The 25,834-nt window shown below is 38.0% G+C and overlaps 1 protein-coding gene and 1 non-coding gene across 2 annotated transcripts; both read left to right on the top strand.

Moving 5' to 3' along the window:
* The first annotated feature begins 46 nt into the window (after positions 1 to 46).
* On the top strand, positions 47 to 25,750 carry LOC103667908 (mitochondrial import inner membrane translocase subunit Tim23). The gene is made up of 7 exons (XM_008696180.2): positions 47 to 299; positions 2,576 to 2,634; positions 10,243 to 10,336; positions 10,679 to 10,763; positions 13,946 to 14,004; positions 16,038 to 16,148; positions 25,275 to 25,750. The coding sequence occupies exons 1-7, from the start codon at positions 194 to 196 to the stop codon at positions 25,388 to 25,390; spliced, it is 630 nt and encodes a 209-aa protein (XP_008694402.1). The 5' UTR covers positions 47 to 193; the 3' UTR covers positions 25,391 to 25,750.
* LOC121101382 lies at positions 13,102 to 13,305 on the top strand. The gene has a single exon (XR_005833371.1). It is a non-coding gene; the product is annotated as a small nucleolar RNA SNORA74 (small nucleolar RNA).
* Positions 25,751 to 25,834: the final 84 nt, after the last annotated feature.

Genomic DNA, 25,834 nt, shown 5'->3' with positions numbered 1-25,834 from the left:
TCCGGTTTCCGGGACGTATAATGTCGCAAAGCGGAAATGCAAGGATTAGCGGGTACCGGCTCCCGGAAGGTCACCGTGTGAAGGAGGCAGTGGTAACGCGGGTCTCCCCGCTGTTTCTTGGGAGCAACGGCGGTGCAGACGAAGCCGGCCTGAGGCGGCGGTGAGAACCAGACGGGCGGTTTGCTGCGACACCATGGAGAGCGGCGGGGGAAGCGGGAACAAAACCACAGGGGGGTTGGCCGGCTTTTTCGGAGCCGGCGGGGCAGGTTACTCGCACGCGGATTTGGCCGGCGTCCCGCGTAAGTATCAGGCCTATCTTGTGAACATTTCTCCCTGGTTCTTGCGACTCCACCAGACGTGTAGTATGTACTGTCTTTCTTTTTTTTTTTTTTTTTTTTTTTTTTTTTTTTTTTTTTTTTTTTTTTTTTTGGCTGGCGTTCACAATCTTCAGTACCAGTGGTGGGGTTAGTGTGTTTGCGCTGCCGCTCTTTCAAGATTGAACGAGTTTTTGGAGCTATGGATCCCCGAAGACGTTCTGTTCGGGTGACCTGGACTCGGGATGTTGCACGTTTTCTTCTCTTTATATACGATCCTGGTGCCTTATCTTTCCTTCCACACATTCCTTGTGCGATGGGCTGTGTACTTTAGATTAAGAGGAGAGCCTAGCTCTGCGAGTAAATACATTCTAAATAGCCTGTAAATAGCTTTTAAGCACAAAGTCACGTATTTTCGAAACTGCAGTGTACCCGTTAGGGCAAAACATTTAACACTGAATGTAGGCAAGAAAGAAATTTGAGTTGGGCCAGCGAAGGAGCCGAGATGTGAACCGCGCTTTAAAGCCCATTTATGGACTTGAAAAAAGAAGCCAGGTAAGAATTTTAGGAGAGGAAATTGCAAGATCAAAAGTGCAGAAGCATGAATACCCTGTCTGTGCCCTCTCAGTCCTGTGAATATGTCTTCAGATGTTTGGGACTTTGTGAGTATTCAACTGAATGACTAGAACTTGTTCTACTTCTCCAGCTTTTTTATGCTCAAGAACAAAAGAGCCCTAGAGTCACTTCTGTCAAAAATGAATCTGGAACACATTTTACATATAACAAGTCTTACAAGGCCTGAGTTTTGGAGCACAAAGGGCACTGCCTTAATGTAACAATGCATTGTTACATTAATTTGATTAAGATTTGAAGGTAAATTCAGAGGTCGAGCACCTGGAATGGGCCAACGACTTTTCTGGGTGCAGGACTACCAGTGGTTAAAAGAGATGATTGCTGCTTTCATGCAGTTTACATCCTATTGAAGTGAACCAAGTAACACAAACACATTTCAGTTAGTGGTAAGTGTATGTAAAGGCATCAAAACAGGATCAAGAGATGGCAATGGGAGCAGAATAGGCCATTTTAGAATAGGTCAGGGAAAGCAACTAGAGTGTGTTGCCATTTGAGCTGTGACCTGAATACAGTATAAGGGAAAATGGTTAGTCTGAACAGCGGGGGTGGGGGGGATTGACATGTTTAAAGAAAAACTGATGGGCCAGTGTGTCTACAAAGTTGCGAGGTAATTGGAGCAGTAGGAGATAATGAGATCAGAAGAGCGAGTAATGGCCATTAATGCAGTGTTTTATAAGCCATGGTAAGGAGTTTAGATTTGATTACAGGTGTGAATGGAAGCCATTAAGGCCAATTTCCTTTTCCTAAAAAAAAAAAAATCACTTTAGTTGCTATATAGGAAGTGAGCCAAAGGGACTAGAGCAAATTAAGGAGTCCATTTAGGTAGGAGATTGTTACTGTAGTCTAGCTGAGATTTAATGAATGGACTAAGATGGTAGCAATAAGGATGGTGGTAAGTAACAGTTCAAGATGAATATAGAATTAATAAGACTCAGTTGATGAAAGGACTAGAGTAATGGGTATTTTATAGATTTGTGAGCAATCAAAGGATTCAAGGATTAAATTTAGAATGTGAGAAAGTTGATTTTCCCTGATAGATTTTTTTCCATTGTCAAAGTTAGTGGGATTCAAGTCTGACTCTCTGAGAGTTTCCATTTTCTTTTGTCCTGACCCCCATTCCTTTGGTGATGACCCGAGAATGCTCTGCACCGCCACAGCAAATCACCTTTGTCAGCAACTGTCAATACTAAGATTTGAAGGAACTGCTTAAAATATTTATATATAACGCATAACCTGAGCACTGTTTTTCCCATGGGATTTATTGGTCTTTTGTCAGTCTTATTTTACAGTTTGTATAGATGTCAAGCATCCTTATAGCAAAGTAGAGGAGATTAGCTTTATAATTGACTTGGGCTATGCTTCCTGCTACTTTGATTATTTGATCCACATTATTGCCAGTATCTTCTTGATACGAGAGCCTGAGCCACTAGTGCAGGGCCTGGTTTGAGATTCAGGACTGCAGGAGGATATGGCCCCAAAACTGCCAGACAGGATAAGCGTAGAAAAGGAGAAAATTTCATATTCAGTGAGCCTGTAAATCAAAATTGAACACCCCCCAAAACAGCATAATTAACACTAAATGAAATAACTTTTTGAAATTTCATTGCAATGTGATGTTTTCTCTCTAGTGACTGGTATGAACCCTCTGTCTCCTTATTTAAATGTGGATCCACGATATCTTGTTCAGGTAAGATTAAGACTAGTCATTTTATGAATTTATTAGTTTGGTGATTTATCTTACTGCTTAAAAAAAAAAGCCAGGTTCTTACTGCTGACTAGACCTATGATATATACTTCTGGAGGCACCAACTCTGGTCTACATTCACCCTTTTTCTTTGAGAAGAAACTCTGGGGATTTGACTTGTATCTCCTGATACTAATTAATTAATTCCCTTTAAAGGGTTTTGGAGGTTTGGGGTGTTTTTTTTTTCCTTTCCCATTTAAATTGTGAAATATACTAACATAAAATTTACTATCTTACCCATTTTTAAGTGTACTGTCCAGTAGTATTAACTATTACATTTATAATATTGTGCAACAATTACCACCTACCAAATCCATAACTCATTTCATCATGTAAAACAAACTATACCCATTAAAAAATAACTTCATTCCACCTAACCATCCCATGGCAATCACCCTTCTGCTTTCTTTCTCTGGTTTTGATACTCTTAAGTACCTCAAATAAGAAGAATCACAGTATTTGTCTTTTTGTGATTGGCTTATTTCGTTTAGCATAATGTTCTGAAGTTTCACCTATGTTATAACATGTGTCAGAATTTCCTTCCTTTTAAGGCTGGATAATATTTAATTGAATAATATTCCATTCTGCTTATCCATTCATCCGTCTCTGGGCACTTGGATTGCTTTCATATTTTAGCTATTGTGAATAGTGCTGCTGTGAACATTACAAAGAGACATTTGTAATGTCTCTTCCTGAATCTCCTTTTAATTCTTTTAGTTATATCCAGAGGTGAAATTACTGGATCATATGGAAATTTTATTATTAATTTTCTGAGGAACTGCCATACCGTGTTCTGTGGCGTTGTACCATTTTACATTCTCAAGCACGCACAAGAGTTGCAGTTTCTCCACATCCTCACCAACACTTGTTATTTTCTGGGGTATTTTGATCATAGTTTTTCCAATGGGTATGAGGTGGTGCTTGTTGTAGTTTTGAGTTGCATTTTCCTAGTGATGAGTGATGTTGAACATCTTTTCATGTGCTTATTGCCCATTTGTATACCTTTGGAGAAACGTTTATTTAAGTCCTTTGTCCACTTTTGAATTGGGTGTTTATTGTTGTTGAACTTAAGTTCTGTATATATTCTGAGTATTAACAACCCTTTATCAGATAACATGATTTGCAAATATTTCCTCACTTCCTGTGTGTTACCTTTTTACTATGCTGACACTGTCTTTTGAGGCACAATATTTTTAAATTTTCACACAGGCCAGTTTTTCTGTTTTTTTCTTTTGTTGCCCGTGCCTTTGGTGTCAAATCCAAGAAGTCATTGCCAAATTCAGTGTCACGAAGCTTTTCTCCCATGTTTTCTTCTAAGAGTTTTATGGTTTTAGGTTGTATATTTAGATATCGATCCATTTAATTTTTGTATTAGGTGTTTAATTTTTTATTAGGTGTTAGGTAAAGATCCAACTTCACTTGTTCATGTGGATACGCAGTTTTCAGGCATCATTTGTTAAAAAGAGTATCTTATTCTCTTGGAATGGTCTTGGCACTCTTGTTCAAAATCATTTGACCGTATACATGAGGGTTTATTTCTAGGTTCTCTCTTCTGTTTCATTGGTCTATTTGTCTTTGTGTCAATATCACACTCTTTTGATTACAGTAGCCTTGTAGTAAGTCTTGAAATCAGGAAATGTGATTATTGTTCTTTTTCTTTTCTTTTTTTTTTTAATTTATTTATTTGTCAGAGAGAGAGAGCACAAGCAGGGGGAGCAGCAGGCAGAGGGAGAACCAGGCTCCCCACTGAGCGAGGAGTCTGATGTGGGACTCAATCCCAGGACCTTGGGATCATGACCTGAGCCAAAGGCAGACGCTTAACCAACTGAGCCACCTGGGCGTCTGGATAATTGTTCTTTTTCAAGATTGTTTCAGCTGTTTGGGGTTCGTTGAGGTTCCATATTAATTATAGGATGGATTTTGGTCTTTCCAAAAACATGGTATTTTGATAGGGATTGCATTGAATCTGTAGATTCTTTGGATAGTATTGCCGTCTTAAGGGTATTAAGTCTTCCAACCAATGGGCATGTGATATGTTTCCATTTTTTCAAGTCTTTAATTGCATTTAAGAGGTTTTATGGTTTTCATTGTGTAAGACTTTTACCACGTTGGTTAAGTTCATTCCTAAATATTATTCTTATTGATATATTATATTATAAATGAACTGCTTTTGTAATTTGTTTTTCAAATTGTCCATTATTAGCGTGTGGAAATCCTTTTAATTTTTTGTGTTGATGTTGTAGCCTGCTACTTTGCTGAATTTATTAGATCTAATAGTTTTCTTTGTGAGATGTGTAGGATTTTCTACATACAAGATCATTTTACCTGCAAAGAGAAAATTTTGCTTCTTCCTTTCCAATTTGGATACCTTTTATTTCTTTTTGCCTAATTGCTGTAGCTAGAACATCTAGTACAAGTATCACCCGCCTTTTGAAAGTTCACATTGTTCCACTTCACTTTTATGAGAAATCTACATTATGTAGGTCTGTATGTAGTACCTGTTTATGCTGAACAAAAGAAATCAGAAGAGGATTTTTGCTTTTACTGAAAAAGCAAAAATAGCGTTCAGCGTTTGTTTTACAGTGAGTTGTTACAGTGGCACCACCAAGCTCCTTCCTGGGGATCTACTCTCAGCATCTCCACATCAAGCCATCGCAGCTTTGAACTGTGTCTGTGAGCATCTGTGCTTTATCTTGATTTATTTTGTGCATCTGATAGCAAGCTGTGTCCTAAGGTATCAGAAAAGCCTGAGAGAGGTTATCTTTTGGGTCTGGGAATACTCAAAACATTTTTCCATGTAAGTTGATGATAATTGCTTCTTCACTTTATGACATTTTTACTTACAGGAGGTTTCATAGGAATGTTCTACTTACAGATATCAGGGGAGGCTTGTACTGTGTCAAAAGAAAAGTGGCAGAAATGGGCATCCTTGCCATTTCCTGATTTGGAGGGAAAGCTTTTATCTTTTAGCTTTTAATATAATGTTCACTGTGGGTTTTTCATATATGGCTTTCATTATGCTGAGATAGTTTCCTTCTAGTCCTAGTTTGTTGAATTCTTTTTATCGTAAATGTATGTTGGATTTTGCGAAATGGTTTTTTTGCAGTAGGTGAGGTGATCATGTGGTTTTTTTCCCCTTCTTTCTTTTAATATGTATCATGTTGATCAGTCTTCATATATTGGACCATCCTGCATTATATGAATAAATCCCACTTGGTCAGGTTTGTAATCCTTTTAATATGCTGCTAAATTTGGTTTCCTAGTATTTTGTTGAGGATTTTGCATCAGTGTGCATAGTGGATATTGGTCTGTAGTTTTCTTGTCTTTCTCTGGCTTTGGTAGGAGGGTAATCCTGGCCTTATACCAAATACTACCTCCACTTCAATTTTTTGGAAAAGTTTGAAAAGGATTGGTGTTAGTTTTCTTTAAATGTTTGGTAGACTTTACCAGTGAAGTCCTTAGATCCAGGGCTTTTCTTGGTTGTGACTTTTTTTTGAGAGAGAGAGAGAACACGGGGTTGGGGGTGGGCAGAGGGGAAGAGAGAGGGAGAGAGAATCTTAAGCAGGCTCCATGTCTAGCACAGAGCCCAGTGTGGGGCTCAGTTTCACAACCCTGAGATCATGACCTGAGCTGAAACCAAAAGTTGGGCTCTTAACCAGCTGAGCCACCCAGGTATCCCTGGTGTGACATTTTTTATTCCTGATTTCAATCTTACTAGTTATAGGTCTGTTCGGATTTTCTGTTTCTTGGTGAGTTTTATATCTCTAGGAATTTGTGAATTTCATCAAGGTTATCCAATTTGTTGGCATGCAGTTTTTCATAGTACTTTATTTTTTCTTTTTCTAGTTCCTTAAGTTGCAAAGTTAGGCTATTTATTTGAGATCTTTCTGATATTTTTAATAAGCATTTATAGCTCTAAATTTTCCCCTTAGCATGACTTTCACTGGATCTTATAAGTTTTGATATGTTGTATTTTCTTTTTTATACATCTCTTTAAGTATTTTCTAATTTCCCTTAATGATTTCTTCTTTGATCTGTTGGTGGTTTATGGGTGTATTGTTTAATTTACATGAATTTGTGAATTTTTCATTTTATTTCTGTTACTGTTTTCTAATTCATACTGTTGTGGTTGGAGAAGATACTCTGTATGGTATCTTTTAAAATCCATCGAGACGTAATTTGTGTCCTAATATATGATCTGTCCTGGAAAATATCCCACGTGCACTTGAGAAAAATGTCTATGCTATTATATTATTGTTAGATAGAGTATTTTGTATATGTCTGTTAGATTTGTTTGCCCTCTGATTTATTGTGTTAAGTCCTCATATTTCCTTATTATCTTCTGTCTGATTATGATGATTATTATCCATTATTGAGAATAGAGTATTAAAGTCTCCATTTATTACTGTAGAAATTTCTATTTCTATCTTTAATTCCACTTTTTTATACTTATTATATTTTAATGGTCTGTTACTAGGTCTTTAAATGTTCATCATTGAATCTTTTTGTTGTATTGGACCTTTTGTTAATATTCTCTGTCTTTTGTAACCTTTTTTTTAATTTAAAGTCTATATTTTCTGATATTAGTATGGCCACCCTGTTATCTTTTGGTCATTATTTGCAGGGACTCTTTTCCTCTATCACTTCACTTTGAATCTTTTTGTGTCTTTGGAATTAAAGTAAACCTCAGTGTAGTTGGATCCTGTTATTTTATCTATTATGCCAATCTTATGTCTTTTGATTAGAGGGTTTAATCCATTTATAATTAAAGCGAGTACAGATAAGGAGGGATTTGTCATTTTGCTGTTTGTTTTCTATGTCTTGTGGCTTTTTGTCCTTCATTTCTTGAATTATCATCTTTTGTGTTTATTTGATTTGCTTTTTGCAGTAAAATTTTTAAATTTCTTTCTCATTTTCTTTTGTATATGTTCTATAGCTATATTCTTTGTAGTTACCATGGGGATTTAATATCCTAAAATTTAACATCCTAAAATTATAAATCTAGTTTGAATTTTTACCAGTTTAACTTCAGTAACATATAAAAATACTAATTCTTTAACAGGTGTGTACTCTTCCTCTCAGTTGTTAATGTCATAAATTTACATCTTTAGGGACGCCTGGGTGGCTCAGTTGGTTAAGTATCTGCCTTCGAGTCCTGGGATCAAATCGCACATTGGGCTCCTTGCTTAGCGAGGAGTCTGCTTCTCCCTCTGCCCACTGCTTCCCCTGCTTGTGCTCTCTCTCTTTCTGATAAATAAAATCATAAAAAAATTAAAAATAAATTTACATCTTTATACATTATGTGTCCCAAGACATAAGCTAATAATTCTTTAAAATGCTTTAGTCTCCAAAATTTTGTGAAAAAGGACAATGTGGAATTAGAAGCCAAAGTTACAATAATACTAACTTTTATAATTGCTCATGTATTTTCCTTTATTGAGATCTTTATCTCTTCATAAGGCCTTGAATTATGATCATATCTTGCAGGACAGGTCTAATAGTCATAAACTCCCTCAGCTTTGTTTATCTGCTAATGTCTTAATATCTCCCGCACTTTTGAAGGGCATTTTGGTGGATGTACAATTCTCTGTTGACAGGTTTGTTTGTTTTTTTCCTTTAGCATCAAATGTATTGGCTCATGGCCTTGTGGCCTCCACACTTTCTCATGAAATCTGCTGATAATCTTATTGAGGATCCCTTGTATATGACAGATTGATTCTCTCTTGATGCTTTCAAGATTTCTTTTTCTTGTAAAATTTAACGTGTCTTAATATAGGTATCTGAATTTATCTTGGTGTTCATTGAGCTTCTTGGATGTTCATATTCATCTTTTTCATCAAATTTGGGAAGTTTTCACCCATTATTTCCTCAAATATTCTCTCTCCTTTCTCCTTCTGGGACTCTCACAGTCTGTTCCTCAAGTTTATGGTATTTCACCAGTACCTTAGGTTCTGTTCACTATTTTTCAATCATTTTCTTCCTGTTCCTAAGACTCAGTAGTTTCTGTTGTTCCATCTTCAAGTTGTGATTCTTTATTTTTCCTGCCTAAATGTGCCTTTGAATCCCTCTAGTGAATGTTTCAGTTATTGTACTTCTCACCTCCAGAATTTCTGTTTGGTTGTGGGGTTTTTTTGTTTGTTTTTTTAGATTTTCTTTTTCTTTATCGATATTTCCGTTCCATTCAGACATTGTTTTGACATTCTGCACATCTCCTTTAGTTCTTTGACCATCTTTAAGACAGCTGTTTTATTTTTTATTTATTTTTAAGATTTTATTTATTTATTTGACACACAGAGAGACGGCCAGCGAGAGAGGGAACACAAGCAGGGGGAGTGAGAGAGGAAGAAGCAGGCTCCCAGCAGAGCATGGAGCCTGATGTGGGCTCGATCCCAGGACCCTGGGATCACGCCCTGAGCCGAAGGCAGACACTTAACGACTGAGCCACCCAGGCGCCCCTCAAATATAGCATTTCTAAAAACCTCAAGCCAGAAGTACAATTTAAAACTAAGTCATTAATTTAAAAGTCAGGAAGCACCCAAAATTCGCAAAACTATGTATATCATGATACCGGATCTCTTCAGAGTTTGCTTATTATTGCCCAACAGACTGTTTCTGTGTGATGAGAGTAAATGTCTTGCTTATTTGTGCACTTTTTGGTGAGAATGTATACATAAGCTAGAAATCAAAAACCAGTGCAGAGCTACAGTTTTCCTAATCAAGAATGCATTTACCAAAGTGGGATGTTTACTTGTTAACAAGTTGCCAGCAGTGTGTGCTTTTGGCTTATTTTAACCATTTTTGTATGGAGAGCTTGACAAACCTGTATTGAATGTGTTCTTTATAAGAGTGTATTGTATTATAGAATCAATCATTGTGTGCTCTTACAGAGGCATTTTCAACTTAGGATTCTTGGGTGGCCTTTATGGGGTTCATATCAAATTTGTATATGCATTTACTGGAAAGAGAGATTATAGCTTTTTAAGATTATTAAAATATATGCTTCCCCAAACAATTAAGAATTATTAAGAAGGTAATTTTGCCCTTGCATAATTGATCCAAACTGTTGTTGCTTTTAGAGTTTCTGCTCATTTTTTATGATCATAGTAAAATTGTGCTTGATAAACAGTAGCTATAGAATGAGAGTTATTTTCTTTTTCCACAGTGGTATCTCAATTGAGTAAACCGTTACTTCTCATACCTTCCATTTACCTTTCTCTAGAGCTGGCCTTCCTAAACTTTCTTGCACTGTTGCTTCATATTTATCATTAAATAAGGCAAATTACATACAATCTATCAAACTTACATTGAAAAGCAAAGTTCTAATGAGAATGCCTCCTAAGAACTAATGAGTATAACTGTATATGTGGTACATTTCATTTCACTTTGATTTACATGTTGCTATTGTTGCAGAAAGTTTTAATTTTTGCTTGACTAAGTATAGTTGAGTTTTAGTTGACTTAAGGTTTTACTTTTGTGAATTTGACAAAAAACACTTCGCAAGTACTGGGTCTTGAGGGGAGCTCAGCTTGGTTTTTGTTGTTGCCCCTTTAGGATACAGATGAGTTTATTTTACCAACTGGAGCTAATAAAACCCGGGGCAGATTTGAACTGGCCTTCTTTACCATTGGAGGATGTTGTATGACAGGTGGGTATGATAATTTTTTTCAGTGACCTCACTCCAATTAGGCAATAGTGCTTAAAATCAAAGCACTTCAAGTATTGGTTTCAGGGTTTTAAATTATTATTGAGGGGCACCTGGCTGACTCAGTCAGTAGAGCATACAACTCTTGATCTTGGGTTGTAAGTTCGAGCTCCATGTTGGGTGTAGAGATTACTTAAAAATAAAATCTTTAATAATAATAAGTAAATAACCATTATTTACGTTTTCCATTTTTTCCTATTAACAAAAGTAGAAAGAATCGGAAGTGCAGTTGTTTTTTAAGATAAAGCCATATTATTTGGTTGAATCGTTACTATGATTCACTAGGGGCTGCATTTGGAGCAATGAACGGTCTACGGCTAGGATTGAAGGAAACCCAGAACATGTCCTGGTCCAAACCAAGAAACGTCCAGTAAGTCTTATGTAATCATCTGATGTAGTGATGTTTGAATATTAACCTCTACTTTGTTGGCATGATGAACACAATCTTGAGATTATAAATGTTGAGAGTATTGACATAACATTTTGATCGATTTTTTATTTTCTTAATCAAAATAAAAGAAACTAAGGAATCAGATTACGGAGACTAAGGTTTTAAAAGGAGTGATTTTTTTGTCAGTGTCCCTCAATTAGTTGGTGCTACCCCAACCTAACTTACCCACCTTTTCATTTTGTAGGCCTGTATGGTATGCTTTTCAAGTTGTTGACTTGCTAGTACGTTATTTGGATTGTTTGAGGGCGTGTAAAACCATAGGACTTGGTAGTAAAGAAATAAGCATGTAAGAGTGATTGCCATATCTGCTGTCATTTGAATTGAACTACTTACTGACTTCATACTCTTGTTTCTGAAGGGAGAAGGCTAAAGAAAATTTATCACAAAATTCTTAGAACTTAGTGGTAGTTCCTGAGTCTCCTCTCAGGAAATTGAAGTTTGTGCAGAAAGGAAAGTACAGACATCTTCACCCTGCCTAAGAAATAAACGTGACCAGTCCATGTAGATATTCCTTACGTAATCCGATGTTTAGTTTTGCATGTTTTTATACTTCATGGTTCATGGTTTTGCTTTCGGACACATTAAGCTCCATCTTCTTTGTATTTGTTTAGCCAGCAGGAGGCAGCAGATTTGCTGTATTAGACGTTGGGAATCCTGAAGGCTTGTCGGGTTTTTCATATTCCTGTTACTATGTGGATTGCTTTACTAGGCCAGATCCTTTGAATATTTTTATATTTATATTAATATTTGTCCCTTATTCCAGGGGACCTTGGGTGGTTCAGTCAGTTAAGTGTCTGCCTTCAGTTGAGGTCATGATCCCAGAGACCTGGGATCGAGCCCTGAGCCCCGTATTGGTTCCCTACTCAGTGGGGAACCTGTTTCTTCCTCTCCCTGCCACTCCCCTGCCTGTGCTCTTGGGTGTGCTGTCTGTCTCTCTCTCTCTCCCTCTCTCTCTCGCTCTCAAATAAATAAATCTTTAAAAAATATATTTGTCCCTTATTCCAATACTTTGTTTTGTTTTATTTTTTATACTTTTTTATGTTACGGAGAATTTTGAAAATGTACCAAAGTAGATAGAATAGTACAGTGAAGACCCGTGAACTGTAACCCATCCTCAACAAACGGTCAACCAGGATTGGGGCCAATTGTGCCCTATTCATTTTCCCCTCCCATATTACTTTGAAGCAAGTCCCTAACATATCATTAAATACCAGTTTGAAAGTGGAAGGTCTCCTAGAAAAGATAGCCTTTGTTTCATAAAAGAGTGACAGTTACTAATTTTTTGGAGAGAGTCAAATTGGTTTGCATTTTTTTTAGATAAGATATTTTATCATGTATCATTTTTATATAACAATTCTGATCTTACTAGATAGGAAGCATTTAAAATAGGAGACAGCTGGGGCACCTGGGTGTCTCAGTTGGTTAACGTCTGCCTTTGGCTCAGTTTATGATCCTGGGGTCCTGGGATTGAGTTTTGCATTGGGCTTCCTGTTTAGTGAGGAGTCTGCTTCTCACTCCCCCTACCCCCCCCACCCCTGTTCGAGCTCTCTTGCACTGTCTCTTAAATAAATAAACTCTTTGAAAAATAAAATGAATAAAATAGGAGACAGCTTCTAAAAATGAAAAGGAGGTAGGGTTTGGGGCCAGAGAGATCTATGTAGCTTCAAAGCCTAGTTTCATCACTTAATGTTTTGTGATCTTAGGAAGTTTTTTTTTTTCTGCCTTGAAGTTTTGAGAGGTAATTAAAGTAGGTAAGGGCCCAGTATGTGGAGATATATTGCCCAGTCGTATCCCAAATTTCACCAGTTTGTAGTGCTTATTAATGAAAATTAATAGTTTTTGGGGTGCGCGGGTGACTCAGTCAGTTAAGCATCTGCCTTTGGCTCAGGTCATGATCCCAGGGTCCTGGGATCGAGCCCCACGTCTGGCTCCTTGCTCAGTGGGGAGCCTGCTTCTCCCTCTCGCTCTGCTGCTCCCCCTGCTTGTACTCTCTTCTCTGTCTGTCCAAATAAGTAAATAAAATCTTTAAAAAAAAAAAAAAAGATTAATAGCTTTGAAAACTTGTTACAAATGACAACAATATGCTGAACTGAAAATATGTTAGTAAATATGTAACATAATTAGAAACAATATACTTCGTTACTAATTTTTTTAAACAGAGATAATACAAATTTTTGTTATTTGGGCATTAATTTAAATGAGTTTTTAATTGCATTAAATGAGTTTTTTCACTCTTTGTTATTGTAATTCCATCATTTCCAGCAGTAGTCAGCTGTCCGGATAGACCCATTCCTGTGATGGTGTTACACTGCTGGCAGAGGAATGTCCTGTCTTCTTCCTCCAGTTGCCTCTGTCACTGTTCTGGTGGCGCCCGGCACTGGTGCAAGGCAGAGCTGTGCTTCCTTGAGAGTGTGCTGAGCGTTCACTCTGGCCGCTTAGCTCTAGTCCGGGAGCAGACACAGTGTGCTTTCTCTGTGTATTCTAGTTAGACAGCTTTTTCCTTCTCTTTGAGTAGTTCCCTTTAATTCTGCTTTATATTCTCCCCCAGAAAACTTAATCATAAGCTAATTTGTCCATTATTATGGTATCTTTTTAATGTAGATCAGTTACCATAAGCTTTCTTATAAAATACATTCTAGGTTGTCATTCAGAGCCTTTCTGTATTTGACTTATATTTAATAATAAGAATTTTCCTTACTGCCCAAAAATGTTGGAGGTTTAACTTTCATTTATATTTATAAAAAGTAATCATCCTTACTAAATTCTGAGGAGATGCTGGGTAAGTTTTAAAATGAAAAAAACTTTGGGGGGGCACGTGGGTTACTCAGTTGGGCGTCTGACTCTTGATTTCAGCTCAGGTCATGATCAGGGGGTCCTGGGATCAAGCCCAGCCTCAGGCTCTTTGCTCAGCCTGGTATCTGCTTCTCTCCATCTCCCTCTGCCCTTCCCCCTGTTAGCGCTCTCTCTCTAAAATCAATAAATCTTTTTAGAAATAAGTAAATAAAATTAAGAAAATTTTGGGTATTGGATTTGTACATTGTAAATAGCTATAGTTATGATTTTTCAAATTAAAGAAATTCTTTCTCTTTCTCCCCTGGTAGGATTTTGAACATGGTGACTAGGCAAGGGGCACTTTGGGCTAATACTCTAGGTTCTCTGGGTAAGTAGAGATCTCACTTAATAATAAATCATTAATGCAAAGAAAGAATGTATATGTATCATGAACAATTTGATCAAAATTCCGGCCGTAGGATATTAAAAATTATAGTTAAATCTACTGTGATGAATAGTGTAGATAATACTTTAGGAAAAGATGATGAACAACATAACAAAGTAATTCCAGATGCTAAAACCATTTCTCAGTGTTTTCAATCTTTTTAGATATTACTCTCCTGTCCAGCCAAGATACCAAATCATGTTATAAGTAGTTACTAAATCCAGATAATTTAGGTCCAAGTCAAATACCTTTGTATGTTAAGAAAGGTTCAAGTTCCTGTTGTAAGATATGATAGATTAATTCATCCCTCTTCTTATGTTTTCCTAATAGCCCATTCAGCATTCTCTTTACCTCAGAGATTTCCCAGACCTAATTTCCAGAGTTGTAACAGGGCCTTTGTAGATAATGAAAACATTTGTAGTTCTAAGCAAAGGTTAATTTAGTAGGACTTAGGACCAAACTCTTTCATATTATATTGTTGATGAATGATTGACTCTTGATTACTCATGGCTTAGAATGAATGTACTGCCTGTGGTACCTACGCTCTAACAGTCACGAGTGTCTTTGTAAATTAGTTGAAAGTCTGAAAATCTTTTAATGGTGGCAGATTAAGTAAGGGAAAATGCAAGCATCTCATTGAAAAAATAGAAAAGGCATCTATTGTGAGAGAATAATATCCTAGCTTTGCCATGGGATTTGGAAGCAGTACATTTTCACACCATGAAGTCAAATTGACATTTGAGACCCTAGGAAATGACTGCTTCCATATTCTGCTCATGTCACCTTTGCTGCCACCCCATGCACAGTCACCCTCCTTTGTTTGTGTTTGGTTGCTTATATACCTAGATTAATCAGCCATCCTGGTCTGCCCAGGGACTGTCTTAGTTTTAGCACAGCAAACCTCATGTGCCAGGAAACTCTCAGTCCTGGGCAAATTGGGACGGCCAGTTGCCTTGTGTGTTCCCAGTGTAGTATGATCAATCACAGTGTTCTGCTCACTTGAGTTTCAGTTACAGAAGTTGAAATGGTAAGAGCTTTTATAAAAGTATAAGAATATCACAACAGAGGATTTGTAAGACGGAGTTTGGTTTAATATTGAAGGGTCAAATATGGTATAATTTTGAGAAAGTATAGGGGAAAGGATTAATAGGAATCTTTACAGGTATAGGGAAAAGGTAGTTTTGGGGAAGATTTTGTTAAAACTAGTTCTACTGTTACAGTTTTTTACATGTGCTGGAACCAAACCTCAAATTTTTTTAAGTTAACATTTTTCTTTTAAGTTAACATTTTTCTTACAATAGAAATGCGTGTGTTTTTGTTTCTAAATCCAAAGTATAGCTATTATGAATAAAATATAAGTGAAGATTAAAAGTATTTTCCTTGGGGGGCGTCTGGGTGGTGCAGTCATTAAGCGTCTGCCTTCGGTTCAGGGCTTGATACCAGCGTTCTGGGATCGAGCCCCACATCAGGCTTCTCCGCTAGGACCCTGCTTCTTCCTCTCCCACTCTCCCTGCTTGTGTTCCCTCTCGCTGGCTGTCTCTGTCAAATAAATAAATAAATAATCTTAAAAAAAATAAAATAAAATAAAAGTATTTTCCTTGGGACTCCCCAGTGGTACTTTTTATAAGTAGCTACTATTTGTGTTTTCTTCTGAAGCTTTCCAAAGATTTTCTTTGTATATCCCGAGTTATACACAATTGTGCTTTTTTTTTACATGCTAGTGAATATAGGTTTTCCTGCTTTTTGTTTGGAGTATGTAGTATTCCATTATATGGAAGTCCATTTCCTGATCTATACCCATTGATGGGCATTTTTTTTATTGCCAGGCTTTTGCTGTTACCAATAGTATTCCAGTAATCATTCTTTATATATCTTTGAATGCTTATAGAGTATCTGTAAGACACATTTATCTCAGTGTAATTGCTACACTAACATTTAATCACTTTTATTACTGATCAGTTCCATTTTTCCTGTAGCTTTGCTCTATAGTGCATTTGGTGTCATCATTGAGAAAACACGAGGTGCAGAAGATGACCTTAACACGATAGCAGCTGGAACCATGACAGGCATGTTGTATAAATGTACAGGTAGGTACTACTGAATGAAGAGCTCTCTTTTTCTCAATATACTTTGAAGTATGCTTTAAAAACTAAGTATCCACAGTTTTCAAAGGATACTTGACATGTGTTTGTGGTATAATAAGAGTGTTGTGTAAAACCCAATGGTTGTTTTGGGTTTGGGGTTTTATTATGGTTTTTTATTTTGATAAAATATACAAAGCATAAAATTGACTATCTGAACTATTTTTTAAGTGTAAGTTCAGTAATGTTAAGTATATTTACATTGCTGTGGAATATCACCACCATCTAACTCCAGAACTTCTCTTCATCTTGCAAAACTGAAACTCTGTATCCGTTAAACAGAAACTCCTCATTTTCCCCTTCTTTTAGCCCTTGGCAACGACCATTCTACTTTCTAACTATAAATGTGAACTCTGAGGTACTTTAGGTGCCTCATACAAGCAGAACCATACAGTATTTGTCTTCTTAGGACTGGCTTGTATTCAGCGTGCTGTCCTCAAGTTCATCCACGTTGTAGCATGTTTCAGAATTTCCTTTTCAGGGCTGAATAAAACCATCGTACATCCCTGCCACATTTTGTTTATCCATTCATCTGTCAGCCACTACTTGGATTGCTTTCCTTTTGACTGCTGTGAATAAAAATAATCGGAACCCTAAGAGTTGAACCAAAATGACCTGAGTGGAGATCAAATACCACATTCTCCTCTGGGATGGAAAAGAAATTAACATTCATAGAATTACGATTATACCCTCAGCTATAAGCACTTAATATAACTTATTTAAAACTGTGAAGTGATAATCATCACACCCCAATATTATAGATGAGCACAGTATTAAGATGACCTTTTTTAAAAGGTCACATAACTGGTGACAGGCCCAAATTTTTCGTCACATTTCTGGTTTGGATAGCTTAAACTACGTATGTTCTGTACTCATGCTCCTGAAAATTACTTCTGTTTTATTATGCGTTAGACACAATTAATTGAGTAATTCCTTTTTTTAGAAATTCCTCCATCACAAATATCAGGTAGCATTTCTGCTTCGTTTTTACTAGAAGAAAGAAAAGCCTCAACAGGATCATGAAATCCAAGATTTCCTGATCTGAGAGTAAGAGGATTTACCTTTAGTGAAAATGGATCAGGGGCGCCTGGGTGGTTCAGTAGGTTGAGCGTCCAGCTCTTGGTTTCAGCTCAGGTCATGATCTCAGGGTCATGGGATTGAGCCCTACTCTGATTCCAGGCTCAGTGTGGAGTCTGCTTGAAATTCTCTCCCTTTCCCCCCTCCCCCGCAAACGCATGTGCGAGTGCTCTCTCGCTCTCTCTCTCTCTGTGAAATAAATAATCTTTAAAGAAAAAAAAACAGAGAAAAGAAAATGGACCACATTTGGAATTTTATCCCTAAGAGCTCACAGTACTTCTTGCAACACATTCGCACATGTATACTTAAATAAACAGACCTCCCAGGTAGAGTGAGACAGTAAATACCTTTTATGTCCATGAAGATGTTACTTTGGCGTAGAAAAACCTTGTTAAAAATCTAGAAATACTTCACATTGAAACTCTTTAGGGTCAGACAAAAGAATTTAAAACTTTAATTGGCAGCCCAGGGGTGCACTCAGCAAGAGTTTACTTGGCCCAAACTAGGTTTAAAAAGATCAAATTAATATTTAAAAAACAGACGATTTCACATAAAAATCTGGAATTCTAGCTTCTTTTAAAGAAATGGAAGACAACAAGCTTACATCTTGCCAATGGCTGGGGCTGAGTGGCAGCCATTTCTATACTGGATAGATGGGCACTGAAGTTGCAGCTCAGGCCCACCAGTCCCCGTCTTCTCATTCAGGACAAGCCACTGGGGCATTTCCTATGCTGCTGAGGGCAGCTCTGATATGAGAATACTGAATTATCATCTTAGGACATACTATGCATATTTAAAAGATAGGAAAAGGCTGAATTCTTGATTTTGAAGGAAATGGGAGACTAGCTTTCTGTGTCAAGGACTTTCTTGCAGTGGCATTTATAACACAGGCTGAGACACCTCCCAGATAAATTATAAAAGAGAAAGGTCTTGGCTCAGAGGAGAAAAAGCAAAAAAGACTATCCCTTTATTCTGTGTCAGGTGACAGATTGCATTTTCCATTGCAGTTATGAGACAGTTAATAATCTGCTGACCTACAATTCCACCGTTGGTTCATCGTTCCTGGCTGAACAGTCTAAATTTAGCTCAGCACATCAGAATCAGTCTACAAAGGCAGATCAGTGTCTTTTACTGATTTCTGGTTTAGAATAAACTTAATAAGACAGCACAGAATTATGAATTTTGTATGGCAGAAATACAAATACAACTTCCAACTTCTAGATTCAGGGATTTGGAAAAGAGTTCAGGCACTCTTGAACTAGAGCCAGCATAAACTCTTAAGGACAAAAGTTTATATTTAGGGAATGGCTGATTCCTGCCGACCTAAAACATTTCCAATCCCCAATGTATTCAGCAATAGAAATTAAAATTAAAAGTTTAAAATTTAAGTAGTATGACTCAGCGTAGGCATGGAGCTACTTTAGTGAGAAGGAAAATAATGAGAAAAAATACATGAGAAAATGGATAGTTACCAGACCAAAAGGAGGCTAATTTAAAGGAATAATTCTGAGGGGGTGATTTTAGTTTGTACATAATTATGTTTAATATAGATTATGTAAGTATTTTCAAAGGCTGTGAAATACTAGCTTTGCTATGGCATATGAAAGTCTGTTTAATAATGACCAGTATTGGGGCGCCTGGGTGGCTCAGTTGGTGAGGCATCTGCCTTCGGCTCAGGTCAGGATCCCAGAGTTCTGTGATCGAGCCCTGCATCGGGCTCCCTGCTCAGCAGGGATTCTGTTTCTCCCTCTCACTCTGCCCTTCTTACTGCTTGTGCTCTCTCTCTGTCTCGAATAAATAAATAGTATCTTTTAAAAAAAAATAATGTTCTGGTATTCTACCAGAACAGGAACAGCTGTAGTTTTGCTATTGTTCATAAACTCAGGACTAATGTTTAAAATGCTTGGTCACTTATCTGATATCAGGAACAAGGCATCAGAGACCAAAAGATACGGGCATCCCCCGTTCCCTCACAAAAAGTCCTTGCCTGTTCATTCTGTGCCTTCCATAGAAGGTCATCTTAAAAAGCAAACTAAATGAAAGTAAAAGGATATACAAATACATTTCATGTTAAGCAGATGTCATCAGAGTTACTGTTAAAAGGTACTGTGTATCAATGAATGCTAGGCCTTCAAAATTAAACTATATATGCTAAAAAGATTTTGTTCATGACTTCTTTATTTCTCTTACTGGCAGCAGTATTCTTCCAGTAAATTAAAGTACACATAACATACATAACAGGCAAAGGGCTGGCTGCTGTAGTATACAAAAGAGTAGGATTGACGAAGCGCTTCAGGGAAAAATACCGGTCACCACTAAACAGGAGAAGTCATTCAATCTCACAAGCAACCAGGGCTAAGCAAAATAAAACATTAAGATAGTATTTTTCACCAACTCTTTAAAAAAAAGTGATGGTAGGTAACTGATGGTTACCAGAGCAGAGGTGGGTGGGGGAATGGGTGAAGTAGGTAAACAGATGACAGGGAGTAAGGAGTGCACTTGGGATGAGCACCAGGTGATTAAAATAAAAACTTAAAGAAAAGTGATGGTAGGTGACACTTAACATTGGCAGAGGTAAGCAAGCAACTGGCATTAGTTATTAGTGTTTTAAATATGTCGATCCTTCACTCAGGTAATCTTTCAGCAATTTATCCTACAGCAAACTAAGGCGCACACACAAAATTGTATACACCAACGTGTTTAAGACTGGCTTCAAGGAGAAGGGATATTTGAACAGAGCCAGATGAGGGAGCGTGTAAGGTGCACATCTGGAAGTAGTGATTTAGGTAAAGACTAACAGAACAAAGACCCTGAAGTGGGGGCTAAAAGGCAGTGGTGGAGGGGAGAGTAGTAGAATCTGGAGACCTAAAAGGGGCAAGGGACCAAATCATATAGAAGATGGAGCTTCATAGGCCACTGTAAAGAATTTGATTTCACTGGACTTTAATTCTTACATTCTAAATACTAGCATTTCCATTTACTTATAAGTCTTAACTTGTTTATCATTAACAGAGAGTTAAGCTTTCACTGTTGTTCTGGGTACAGAGTTTACACAGGAGATGTTAGTTAAGTCAGGGTTTAGAAGTCTTCTAAAGCTTCCCTAAGATTCTCAAAGGGGTCTGGACCACCATACCACCACGGGAAAGCAACCATCAAAATGACTTAATCTGGTGAAAAGGGGGCGCCTGGGTGGCTCAGTCGTTAAGCGTCTGCCTTTGGCTCAGGGCGTGATCCCAGCGTTCTGGGATCGGCCCCACATCAGGTTCCTCGCTGGAAGCCTGCTTCTTCCTCTCCCACTCTCCCTGCTTGTGTTCCCTCTCTCGCTGGCTATGTCTCTCTCTCTCAAATAAATAAATAAAATGTTTAAAAAAAAAAAAAGTGGCAAAAAAAAAGAGTCCTAAAAGGACAGTCGTGTGGAGCATCAAAACCAGTGAGATGATGTCATGAGTGTGGTCTTGCATGGGGGAACTGGGGTTGCCGGGAGGGGACTGGCGGGGTGGCCGTGAGGGAAGCCCAAAAGCCAGCTGCTCTGCTGCAGCGAGCCACACACCTGCTTGCACTCTTTAACAGAGAAAGCAAAGCAAAGGCAGGAGACGGCCTCTGTTGGGCTCCAGTCACCTTTGATTTCCACCTTTCTTTCATCATTCGTGAGGTTCACCGACCATCACCTGAGTTGCCTTCTCTCACGAGCCTGAACTTTTCTAACAGTATTTTGCATTGACCATTTTGACTTTAGGCTTCTCCCTTCAGTCTGTCTTATCTATTCACTATTTCTGGCTTAATCTTCCTCAAGTATGGTTCTAATTCTAGTACTCCCTGTCCTAAGACCTTTGACGATGACATACTGCGTTTTTACTTGAATTTGTCATCCTGCCCATGCTGTAATCCTAGACTATGTTTTCAGACTTTTCCCACACCTTCCTTACATATATAACCAAACACATACATTTGAAATCCAGTCCATCCATAAGGCCCAGCTCAACTGTCATTCCCCCTTCCAAATAGATCGATTTCTTCTTTTTTTTTTAATCTATCCTGGGGGCAGTTCATTGTGGTGAGAAGACAAAGGACTTTGGAGTCAGACTGGGTTTGATTTGACTAGCACTAGGTCCCTAAGCTGCTACATGCAGAAAGGAACTTGTCTAAATTTCATCTTGCCTGTTATACAAGGGCAACGTGTATTTTCCCTTCACAGACTTGTAAATGAAATAACCTATATAAAGTAAGTGACTTACTTCCCACCATAAGCACATATTACACAATTCTTATAAGACTTAACACAGTTATCCTGGTAGGAAGTCAGTAGATAAAATGTAAGAAATTAGGGTTAGGATAGTGCGTGTGCCACATTGTGCTTCACAAATCTTTTAGTACTATTTTGACTTTTAATATTATTCATGTGAACTACTTTAATAAAAAAGTGAGCGAAGGGGCGCCTGGGTAGCGCAGTGGTTAAGCATCTGCCTTCGGCTCAGGGCGTGATCCCAGCGCTCTGGGTTCGAGCCCCACATCAGGCTCCTCCACTAAGAGTCTGCTTCTTCCTCTCCCACTCCCCCTTGCTTGTGTTCCCTCTCTCGCTGGCTGTCTCTCTCTGTCAAATAAATAAATAAATAAAATCTTTAAAAAAAAAAAAAGTGAGCAAAGACCTATGTATCAACATGATAAAAGTTAGGCATTAGATAGGGAGTGGGGAGTTACTGTTTAATGGGTTCATAGTTTCAGTATTGCAACATGAAATTCTCTGGAGATGGATGGGGGTGATGGTAGCACGATGCCAATATACTTAATGCTTTGAACTGTACAGTTAAAAGTGGTAAATTTTATGTGTCTTTTACCTCAATTTTAAAAATAAATTTAACAAAATTTTACATTTAAATAGTGCAAAAAAATGTGGATAGTATTCCGTAGTAGCCATGTGAGTGTATAGGTAAGGCTGCAGGGGCCACCAGCTTCTGCTGGACAGGTGCCTATCTGTCACTGCCTGGAGGCTGAGAATGGGTTTTATAGTTTTAAATACGGTTGACTCTTGAACAATGTGAGGCTGAACTGCACGGGTCAACTTAGACATGATTTTTCTTCGATCATTACAGTACCATTATTTTCTCTTATTTTCTTAGTAATCTTTTCCCTAGCTTGCTTTATTGTAAGAATGCAATATATGATACACGGAACGTACAAGATACGTGTTCATCAGCTGCGTATGTCTTCAGTAAGGCTGCCAGTCGACGGTACGCTATTAGTAGTTTTTGGAGAGTCAGAGTTGTACATGGATTTTGGACTGTGGGGGGATTGGCACCCCTAACCCCACGCTTTGATCAAGGGTTGACTAGTTACATTTTAAGTGGTTATATAAATATCTACATAATAGCCTTTGGGCCCTGAAAGCCTAAAATATTTACTTTCTGGCTATTTTAAGAAAAATTTGCTAGTCCCAGCTCTAATGTAATTGTAAGTTCAGTGTGGTAGCTCTGCCACCATCCAGCTCTATACCCCACAAACTTTAATGTTCTGGGCCTCATTTTCCTACGTTTAGAAGAGATAATATTTGCCCTTTCTGGAGGAGTTGTGTCAGGATCAAAAGATAGAAGGTAAAACTGAAACACACGTCTTGTGTTTGTTTTCCTTTATGGAGATTGACCATTGGCTTTATTTGGTTACTGTGTTCAAAGCAAGAATATTTGCTAATCAACTTCCTGTGCTTAGTTGGGCATAAGTTAGTTACAGAAAACCTAAAGCCAAGGCCTTCAAACTTTTAACACAATCAGTTGGAAAATGTGGGAATTAATGGAAAGTTAAAACTAGAAGGTGGTTTGGTGTGTGGGAAGAGGCTACCCTTGAATCAGGATTAGCTGGGCTTAGTCATTCAAACGCCGCCTATGTTTTGTGTCTGCTTGCTGGAAATAACTTTTCTAGCCTTCAAAAAAGAGTTTGTTTCATTTTGGTCAAAGTAGAAAGCTTTCTAGGGGATAAATTGTTCTCAAGGGACACTTAATATGCCACTGGTGTCCCAAAGATCTTACTCTTACAGTTCCAGTTTCATTTTGTTACTCCTAGTACCTCTACTCAGAGAGACTTGTTATTTGATAGCTGAGAACTAATGGAAAATCCTTCAAAAAAGCTAAGTGGGAGCTATGTTCTTAGGACCAACTGGAAGGAACAGTTTGCGGCTATTTCCAAACCAGTGGGCAGAGTTCAGAGCCCTGTGGATCTGTAATCTGACTAGTGGGGGAGTTAGCCTGAAGTTGAATGTTTGGTCCCAGGAAAACATCTGCAAACCTAGTGTGCTTTCAATTACCTGCCCTCCATCATTTTTCTGCTAATAAACAGCAGTCAGGCCACCTTTCTCGTTTTGTGTTGACTCAGAATGGAGTACTATTATATTTGTAACCTGCTTGAAAGAACCCTCATTACACTCAAAGTGTTGCGAGTAGCATTTATTCTCCTGTGCTTCACGTTTGTGGGGTTTTATTTTCCATTTTACTCATTTGGTCTAATTATAGTTCACCTTCAGTCCCTAGAACTTTTTGTTGACTTACTAGTCAAAGACATGAAGTAGATCATTATTAAATTGGACAGATTGTTTTAAGTTAGCAGGTTGAGTATAGATCTTTCAACCGCATTGAATACAGTTGCAAAGTCAACTGCCAATATTCAGTTTAAATACAGCAAGATGATACAAAAAGACGATGTGGGCTTCAAGGAGAGATCTCCCATGGAATTTCTTTTTATTGTTTCTGATGTCCCTCCCACATATTTGACAGCTGTTTACAGATGATGCCTACAGTTTCTGTTTCAGTCTGTTTAAGAGAGATAATTAGGGCACTTCATGGTGGAAACCTACGCAGGTCAGCTATCAGACATCTTCAGGCCAGAGAGGCTCCTAGAGGGAGTGGCCTTTTAATCTATCAGCTGAAGCCATCTGGCAGGACATTCATTACAGAAATGGTTAGTCTGAAGTGTTCTAACTTGGCAGTGTCACTGAATTTCACAGAATTTACTGGCTCGTAGCCAAAGGGCCTCTAGTAAGATAATCACTGGTCCACAGCTCCATTCAACCTTTGCCTTCCTAACACATGACTTGGAATGAATACTCCATAGGTACAGTATAGGCTCCGTGAAGTTTGTGGTATCTACTTGTTTGTGAAGCCATAAGAGAACGTCAAGTTATTTCTTAAAACTTATTTGGGTACCCCCTAGTCCTCTTCTTAGACTCAGGGATGGTTTTCAGGCAGCTGATTAAAACATTTTTGTTTTTACGTTTCAAGTGAAATATATATTGATCTTTTTTCACATGAAAAACTACTGTTAAGCAAAAATAGTTCAAAGTCTAATCCTTCAGTGCTTTTCAGTGAGTATGGTGATGCTAAGTGCCTCATTGCTCATGACTTATCGATTGTCTGATGCGTCAGTGCAGGAATGGGGGTGGTGGGGGCGGGTGGTCCTTTGTCAGCACCTAACTCAAAGCTTGATATGGCCATCTTATCACTACTTCTTGAGTCTTCAAAGTTAATAGAGTGCCTGTCCAGAGTCCAAAGTTTGTTAATATGGTTTCCAAAGAGGGTGTCGCCATGTTTATATTATAGCCTTAAATCAATTGGCAGTGCCTGTGAGGTTCTAAACAGGACTAGCAGGAAATTATTGATCTGTTTGGGACTTCAAGAATATGCATAAGTGTTATAGGAACAGGTGAGATTGAGAAAAATCAAATTACTAATGCTCATGGTCTTAGCTATAAATTATGAAATTAAAAGTGAGGGGGAAATGTTGTGAATGAGAATACAGTATATGTATTAAGTGATTTAAGGGAATTTCTCTCTTGAACCGGTATTGGTTTCTTATATCACTTTTAGGACTTTTATTCTCCTGTTTGAGGTGGAGTATTTATAAACGTGAATTGTTTGTCTCAATTTCATAGTAACGTTACTTAATCCTTTGATGCCAGGACACTGTGTAATACAAGGCTGTTTCTTTTTTTCTCCCCCTTCTCTTTTCCAGGTGGTCTTCGAGGGGTAGCACGAGGTGGTCTAGCAGGACTAACACTTACCAGCCTCTATGCACTATATAATAACTGGGAGCACATGAAAGGCTCCTTACTCCAACAGTCACTCTGAAGATTTTGCCACCTTAGGAGTGGAGGACACTTTAGTAGTCATCCAGATCAATTTATATGTCAGTCTGGAGTTACTCTTTCTTTCTACAATTAGTTTGAAAAATTGGAGATTCCAGTTTGCTGTGGTGAAGATCATGGATGGTTGCCCAGGACTGGCATTCCTTCTAGCCAGAGATGAAGCCAGAACCCTCTGGTGGCTGAGTAATGTGGTTCTTCCCTACCCCCTGAACTGGAAAACTACTTACTCACAGAATTCAGGTCATGATTATTGTCAGTACGGTATCACCACATTTGTTTATTTAATGATCTGAAACTGCAGTGTTGCCTTGTATTCCCAATAAAAGATGAAAATAGAACCAGAGTGTAAACATAGTAGGTGTCTCCATTTTTCTGGGTATAAAGTGAAAGTTACTCTTAGCATTTTTGTCTGTCCCAACTAGGTCAA

Source organism: Ursus maritimus, unplaced genomic scaffold (genome assembly GCF_017311325.1).
Source record: "Ursus maritimus isolate PB19 unplaced genomic scaffold, ASM1731132v1 scaffold_7, whole genome shotgun sequence".
NCBI lineage: Eukaryota > Metazoa > Chordata > Mammalia > Carnivora > Ursidae > Ursus > Ursus maritimus.
Note: the sequence above shows the minus strand (reverse complement) of the source record. Positions and strands in the feature narration are given on the sequence as shown.

Coding starts and splice junctions, on each gene's coding strand:
- LOC103667908 (XM_008696180.2), top strand. CDS start 194: ATGGAGAGCGGCGGGGGAAGCGGGAACAAAACCACAGGGGGGTTGGCC. Junction 2,635..10,242: donor ATCCACGATATCTTGTTCAG/GTAAGATTAAGA, acceptor TTGCCCCTTTAG/GATACAGATGAGTTTATTTT. Junction 16,149..25,274: donor CATGTTGTATAAATGTACAG/GTAGGTACTACT, acceptor TCTCTTTTCCAG/GTGGTCTTCGAGGGGTAGCA.